Consider the following 8,669-nt stretch of genomic DNA (forward strand, 5'->3'; position numbering starts at 1 on the left):
CTACCCTTTGCCGGACACCCAACGAGGCGTGCGGATGTTCCTGGGGCTTGTCAACTTCTTCCGCCATTTTGTCCCCTGTTGCGCCACCCTACTGGCCCCGCTCCACGCACTCCTCTCGCCCACCTACCAGAAGAGATTGCTTGGTTTACCTCTCGAGTGGACCGCAGCAGGTCGGGAAGCGTTCGACTCTGTCAAGACTCATCTTGCGAACGCCGCCCTCCTCCACCACCCTCAACCCCACGCTGAAACGGCCCTGCTCGTTGACGCCTCCAACCAAGCTCTCGACGCCGTGTTGCAGCAGCGGCAAGGCGGTGTTTGGAAGCGTCTCGGTTTCTTTTCTCGCAAGCTGTCACCCGCTGAGCGCCGCTACAGTACCTTCGGCCGTGAGCTCCTCGACGAGTACGCCGCCGTGCGGCACTATCAGCATTCCCTAGAGGGTCGCTCATTCTCATTATATACGGACGACAAGCCCCTCACGTTTGCGATACGCGCTCCTAAGGCCAACCACTCTCCCTGTGAAGCTCGCCATATGGCTTTCATCTTGGAGTTCACAGATGACGTGAGGCATATTTCCGGCCACCACAACATTGCGGCTGACGCTCTCTCCCGGCCGTTCGTCGCGCCGCTCACAGCGCCTCCCCAGCATTCACAAGTCGACTTCGAGGCTCTCGCCACTGCCCAGGCCACCGACAGCACCTTGCGCACCCTCAGAACCGCTACTGCTAGAACCGCCGATGGGAGTCTGTTGAATTTCCATCATCTGCTACTCCCATTTGGTGCGACATGTCAACCGGTTCTCCGCGACGCTACGTTCCTCCATCCCTGCGCCGCGCAGTCTTTCTTGCCCTGCACGGTCTGGCGCACCCTGGGATCCATGCGTCGCACAAGCTCTTGCAAGGCCGATACGTCTGGCCCTCAATGAACCGCGATATTGCGACCTAGGTCCGTTCCTGTCTGTCCTGCGAGCGCACCACAGTCCACCGGCACACAGACGCCAGATTCGACCACGTCCACATGGATATCGTGGGCCCCTTGCCGCAAGTCCGTGGCCAGCGCTACCTCTTGACCTGTACTGACAGCTTCACGCGGTGGCCTGAAGCCATTCCCATACCTGAGATAACAGCAGAGACTGCCGCCGCCGCTTTCGTCGCCGGTTGGGTGTCCCGTTTCGGCGTACCATCCACCGTAACAACCGACCGCGGCAGACAATTTGAATCTCATCTCTTCCGTGAGATCTGTGTCTCCTCGGGACCCGACAGTGCAGTACCACCGCCTACCATCCGGCACCGAATGGCCTGGTCGAGCGCTTCCACCGGCAACTCAAGACTGCCCTGTGCGCCACTGGCAGCCCGCTTTCCTGGCCTGATCGTCTCCCGCTGGTTCTTTTGGGCCTGCGTTCGGCCGTTAAGCAGGATCTGCGATGCTGCTCTGCCGAGTTGGCCCTTGGCACCACGCTGCGCTTGCGCGGTTCCTTTTTTACCCCAGTCCCTGCTGACGCTGTACCAAACTATTCGTCCTACATCGCACGCCCGCAGGCCACTTTCCAAGACCTCCAGGACACTCCGACGCGGAACCAGTTTTCACGCCTGACTTTTAGACCACCAGGCCCTGACACGGCTACGCACGTGTTTCTGCGCCTGGACGCCTTTCGACCACCGCTCCAGCTTCTTTACAGCGGGCCGCACGAGGTCCTGTCGTGGTCGCCGAAGCACTTCCGCCTGCTCCTTCCCCGCGGTCCGGAGTCAGTTGCGGTCCACCGCCTCAAGCCAGCCTACCAGCACCCTTGCACCCTTGGTTTCGTTTTCGACTGCATCGCCATTCCCTGTCATTAAACCGTCATACATCGTAGAGCTCACCCGTCTCTTTCATAGCCTCTACAAGCTAATAGAGAGCCAAAACAAGGCACAATCCAACATGTAAACAAGAGGTATACAAAGGATAAATAGTTGAACAATCTATCAAAACGAGAATAATGCACGCACTTAACACTGAATAGCAGAGAAACACTCTAAACGGCGCATCTGCCAACGTGTAAACAACAGGCACATGCAGGAAAGTAATTGAAAAATAATCAAAGAAAAGGAGAAACATGCACGGAGCTAGCACTGAATAGCAGAGAAACACGGCACACCATCGGCACGGCACACCATCCACACATAAACAATAGATACATGCAAGGAAATAATGAGAAATACAATCAACAGCTAATAGAGAACTAAACAAATGCACCAAAGCAACACATAAAGAAGAGGTATGCAAAAGAAAATAATTGAAAAACAATCTATCAACATGATACACATGCATGGAGTTAACACTGTATAGCAGAGAAAGGCTTTGAACGATGCGTCTGCCAATGTGTAAACAACAGACAGGAAAATATTATTGAAACAAACGATCAAACATTACAAATTTAATAAATTGAAATGAAAGTAATCTATCTTTTGAACTATCATAAAATCATCCTTGCGACCTAACAATATAAAATTTTTATCCTACTAAGGCACTATAAACAACACCTTGACAGAGGTATCCAAACATGCAGCACAGCTAAGCTTTACACAGTACAGCCAATCTATGCTACTTGAGCCCGGTGGGGCCACTCTCTCCCTCTATACACCCCAAAAGCAAAGAAACCACACATCCTTTGTCAATCTATCGGGTGGGGAAACCCTCTCTCTTTTTCACATTCTTTCCTCCAAAAGGAAATATTCTTAGGACCGGTGTACAGAGGCGAAATTTTTTATTGACTAACTATCGCAATAGACATTGGAATTATTCGATTCTCAAGAACACAATAAGAATTCCATCAACACACAAACAATAGCATGCAAAAAGAAAAAGTCGAAGAATAGACTTTTATGTCAGTGCAAACTGGTTTTAGAGAAACATTATCTAAGCAAACGAGAAATATTATCGTCGCAAACAATACTCAACCAAAACGAGAAACACTGCATTTAATGTGTTTCAGACCTGACACAACTATTATGTATACATTATTCTCAACTCACAAAATATCAATCGAGTGAATATTTGAAGCAAAAAGAGAAAGTCAAATTTGTTCAATGATAGAAACAATACTCATTCAAAAACGAAAATCAAATTTAATTACATCGTTTTATGATAACTTTGCAATAGTAATTTCTACACGCAGAAGCCACAAACAAACGACTCATCTGAAATGCAAATTAATGTAAAAGTTTGCTACAGTGAAAATCAACGCACACATCTTAAAAATACTTTCCCAACTAGTAGAATATTTTTATTAATATCAATCGAGCGATCGTCTGAAGCAAACTCAAAGCAGTAATTAATTTAAGGAAACACTTTCTGAACAAGGAGGGCGATACATCACAGGAACACATCTTTTTCATTTAGAGCCCACTAACAAAAAAAAGAAGAAAAGGAACGAGTGAGAGAGGGAAGCTGAGCTCCCATGCACTTTCGCCAAGGTTACGCCCGCAGGGAGTAGGGTATCCCACAATGGTCGTGGTGAAAGTCACGAACTGACCCCAACAACTCAATCGGGGAATTGAGGGTTCTAGCGCGTTTTCTTACTCATCACATCTTTTTTGTAAATTGACTTTCATAATTCTCACGACAGGTGGATATTAATAACATTCTAAACACGATAACATAATATTTTTTAATAAATAAAATGAGCACCGATATGATTTAATTAAGTGTAGAGGCACACTACAAAACAGAACAGACAATTGCTCTACATTGAAGAGATGGACGGATTTTTACTCGTTACCATAGGTCATGGGAGGACATGATAAAAAGCTGCTTCGAAAAAGAAGAGCTGCGAAATGATTCTATTATCACAGCATTTCAATACGTCCTAGACATGGTCGTATTCAGATATATGGTGCAAATTATGGAATTCAAGGTGCAAGAACTTGTATGCCGAATCTACAATAGCTATAAAAATATTTGCACGTCAACATCGGAAGGACCACTGGGATTGATGGTGAAGTTTTTCAGGTTTGCTAATGAAGAATTGAAATACACTAGACCAAATGTAATTGTAATCATCACAATGAGCATTGCATTAATCAAGAAAGCAATCAGATCAAATTATCATATACAAGCAGTCTATATCGTGCGATTCATTACGGATTTGTTGAAATTACACCTAACGATTGAAATGGAAAGTACATGAAAAATATTATCCAGTGATATGTTCCACTAGAGCCTCTACCCATTTATTTTATTCTACCAGTCAATGATGTCGAATGAACAGAAGTTCAATATTGTCGTGCAAGGTCTGATGTATCATCACTTATTGAAGCTCACCAGAAATATCAATTGTGGTGGACCACCGGACGATTTTCATCTAATACTCTCTTGTACGCCATCGAGAATCTTCATACAACGAAAGGAAACGTCAATAAGAGACTGTACAAGTTCATCGCGACAATGTGCAAGTTGTTGAAGCAATACAAACACGGCGACAACATATCGCCTGCGTTAATCAACACTGAATTCAAGCGCCCAATAATCAGAATAGACTACTTGATGTCTTCGTAATTCGTCAATCAAGACAACAAACGGAAACTTTAGAGTTTGGAATAGAACTGCATGTTATCGAAATAAACAAGTGTATAACTAAAATAATAAATGTATTCTTTGTCATCATTGTAATGTACACATCGCAATGAAAACAGCTTATGATTAGATTGTTAAGGAAACGTTTATTCCACACTATGTACAGGGGTCCTCGAGTGGAATCAGCGCTGGCAATCAAAGAGATTTTACACGACCACACTCTATACAACACTGACACCCGAAGGAAAGAATTGTAGAAGAATCGCTAATCGAAATTTAGAGGTATGTTACATCAATCTTTGTTTACAAAGAGGATCACTAATACTTTGCGAAAGCTTATTTTATGAATTACATTTCACAGTGTATATATTTTCTCCGATGATTGGACAGTTGTCAATACTATATTGAAAGGAACCCAAATGACGTGATGCAAGTGATGAACAAGGATGACGCGCAGGCGGGGTCTGGAATTCTAAGCATCGTAACACGTGGCACACAATTGCAATAAGATTTTGGCATAATCGAATCACACAACTGTCATCAGAAATGTTTAACCACTATACAATGAAGATGAGCACTATGTATAAACACAATGAAATATATGTAATTATAATAAGTAAATATTCCTTTTGCAAACTTAACCAAAGCAGCACACATAAACATAGATCCAATTCACAGAATGTACCCGAGGCCTTCATTAGCCATACTGAAAACTATGAGTTTATTCATTATGTCATGGCATATGAGGCACTACAAATGGAAAGGGCATACCTTAATTTTAGAAGATTTTAACTGATAATGAGACAAAACGCAAACTCCACCACCAAAGGTTCCTTTCAATATAGTATTGACAACTGTCCAATCATCTGAGAAAATATATACACTGTGAAATGTAATTCATAAAATAAGCTTCCACAAAATATTAGTGATCCTCTTTGTAAACAAAGATTGATGTAACATACCTCTAAATTTCAATTAGCGATTCTTCTACAATTCTTTCCTTCGGGTGTCAGTGTTGTACAGAGTGTGGTCGTGTAAAATCTCTTTGATTGCCAGCGCTGATTCCACTCGAGGACCCCTGTACATAGTGTGGAATAAACGTCTCCTTAGCAATCTTCATTCTAATCATAAGCTGTTTTCGTTGCGATGTGTACATTACAATGATGACAAAGAATACATTTATTATTTTAGTTATACACTTGTTTATTTCGATAACATGCAGTTCTATTCCAAACTCTGAAGTTTCCGTTTGTTGTATTGATTGACGAATTACGAAGACATCAAGTAGTCTATTCTGATTATTGGGGGCTTGAATTCAGTGTTGATTAACGCAGGCGATATGTTGTCGCCGTGTTTGTATTGCTTCAACAACTTGCACTTTGTCGCGATGAACTTGTACAGTCTCTTATTGACGTTTCCTTTCGTTGTATGAAGATTCTCGAATGGCGTACAAGAGAGTATAAGATGAAAATCGTCCGGTGGTCCACCACAATTGATATGTTTGGTGAGTTTCAATAAGTGATGATACATCAGACCTTGCACGACAATATTGAACTTCTGTTCATTCGACATCATTGACTGGTAGAATAAAATAAATGTGTAGAGGCTCTAGTGGAACATATCACTGGATAATATTTTCCATGTACTTTCCATTTCAATCATTAGGTGTAATTTCAACAAATCCGTAATGAATCGCACGATATAGACTGCTTGTATATGATAATTTGATCTGATTGCTTTTTTGATTAATGCAATGCTCATTGCGATGATTACAATTACATTTGGTCTAGTGTATTTCAATTCTTCGTTAGCAAACCTGAAAAACTTCACCATCAATCCCAGTGGTCCTTCCGATGTTGACGTGCAAATATTTTTATAACTATTGTAGATTCGGCATACAAGTTCTTGCACCTTGAACTCCATAATTTGCACCATATCTCTGAATACGACCATGCCTAGGACGTATTGAAATGCTGTGATAATAGAATCATTTCGCAGCTCTTCTTTTTCGAAGCAGCTTTTTATCATGTCCTCCCATGACCTATGGTAACGAGTAATAATCCGTCCATCTCTTCAATGTAGAGCAATTGTCTGTTCTGTTTTGTAGTGTGCCTCTACACTTAATTAAATCATATCGGTGCTCATTTTATTTATTAAAAAAATATTATGCTATCGTGTTTAGAATGTTATTAATATACGCCTGTCGTGAGAATTATGAAAGTCAATTTACAAAAAAGCTGTGATCAGTAAGAAAAACGCGCTAGAACCCTCAATTCCCCGATTGAGTTGTTGGAGTCAGTTTATGACTTTCACCACGACCATTGTGGGATCCCCTACTCCCTGCGCGCGTAACCTTGGCGAAAGTGCATGGGAGCTCAGCTTCCCTCTCTTATTTGTTCCTTTTCTTCTTTTTTTTTTTGTTAGTGGGCTCCGAATGAAAAAGATGTGTTCCTGTGATGTATCGCCCTGCTTGTTCAGAAAGTGTTTACCTAAATTAATTACTGCTTTGAGTTTGCTTCAGATGGTCGCTCGATTGATAAAAATATTCTTCTACTTGAGAAAGTATTTTTAAGATGTGTGCGTTGATTTTCACTGTAGCAAACTTTTACATTAATTTGCATTTCAGATGAGTCGTTTGTTTGTGGCTTCTGCGTGTAGAAATTACTATTGCAAAGTTACCATAAAACGATGTAATTAAATTTGATTTTCGTTTTCGAATGAGTATTGTTTGTATCATTGAATAAATTCGACTTTCTCTCTTTGCTTCAGATATTCACTCGATTCATATTTTGTGAGTTGAGAATAATGTATGCATAATAGTTGTGTCAGGTCTGAAACACATTAAATGCAGTGTTTCTCGTTTTGGTTGAGTATTGTTTGCGACGATAATATTTCTCGTTTGCTTAGATAATGTTTCTCTAAAACCAGTTTGCACTGACATAAAAGCCTATTCTTAGATTTTTTTCTTTTTGCATGTTATTGTTTGTTTGTTGATAGAATTCTTATTGTGTTCTTGAGAATCGAATAATTCCAATGTCTATTTGCGATAGTTAGTCAATAAAAAATTTCGCCTCTGTACACCGGTCCTAAGAATATTTCCTTTTGGAGGAAAGAATGTGAAAAAGAGAGAGGGTTTCCCCACCCCATAGATTGACAAAGGATGTGCGGTTTCTTTGCTTTTGGGGTCTATAGAGGGAGAGAGTGGCCCCACCGGGCTCAAGTAGCATATATTGGCTGTACTGTGTAAAGCTTAGCTGTGCTGCATGTTTGGATACCTCTGCCAAGGTGTTGTTTATAGTGCCTGAGTAGGATAAAAATTTTATATTGTTAGGTCGCAAAGATGATTTTATGATAGTTCAAAAGATAGATTACTTCCATTTCAATTTATTAAATTTGTAATGTTTGATCGTTTGTTTCAGTAATATTTTCCTGTCTGTTGTTTACACGTTGGCAGACGCATCGTTCAAAGCCTTTCTCTGCTATTCAGTGTTAATTCCGTGCATGTTTATCGTGTTGATAGATTGTTTTTAATTATTTTCTTTTGCGTACCTCTTGTTTATGTGTTGCTTTGGTGCATTTGTTTGGTTCTCTATTAGCTGTTGATTGTATTTCTCATTACTTCCTTGCATGTATCTATTGTTTACGTGTGGATGGTGTGCCGTGTTTCTCTGCTATTCAGTGCTAGCTCCGTGCATGTTTCTCCTTTTCATTGATTATTTTTCAATTACTTTCCTGCATGTGCCTGTTGTTTACACGTTGGCAGATGCGCCGTTTAGAGTGTTTCTCTGCTATTCAGTGTTAAGTGCGTGCATGTTTCTCGTTTCGATAGATTGTTCAACTATTTATCCTTTGTATACCTCTTGTTTACGTGTTGGATCGTGCATTGTTTTGGCTCTCTATTAGCTGTTGATCTTGTTTCTCATTATTTCCTTGCATGTATCTATTGCTTACGTGTGGATGATCCACCGTTCAAAGTGTTTGTCTGCTATTCAGCGATAGCTCTGTGCTGTATTAAATTCGTTTAAAAAAATTAGCGATTCAAGTCGGCACAGGCTGCAAAAATGACGATGGAAATTGGCCCAGGTGTGACGATATCATCGCCTGGATGGGATGACAGTGTG

At 41.6% G+C, this 8,669-nt stretch overlaps 1 protein-coding gene across 1 annotated transcript; it reads left to right on the forward strand.

Moving 5' to 3' along the window:
• Nucleotides 1-1,014: 1,014 nt before the first annotated feature.
• On the forward strand, nucleotides 1,015-1,832 carry LOC135371402 (uncharacterized). The gene is made up of 2 exons (XM_064605460.1): nucleotides 1,015-1,435; nucleotides 1,486-1,832. The coding sequence occupies exons 1-2, from the start codon at nucleotides 1,015-1,017 to the stop codon at nucleotides 1,830-1,832; spliced, it is 768 nt and encodes a 255-aa protein (XP_064461530.1).
• Nucleotides 1,833-8,669: the final 6,837 nt, after the last annotated feature.

This window comes from Ornithodoros turicata, unplaced genomic scaffold, assembly GCF_037126465.1.
Source record: "Ornithodoros turicata isolate Travis unplaced genomic scaffold, ASM3712646v1 Chromosome11, whole genome shotgun sequence".
Lineage (NCBI taxonomy): Eukaryota > Metazoa > Arthropoda > Arachnida > Ixodida > Argasidae > Ornithodoros > Ornithodoros turicata.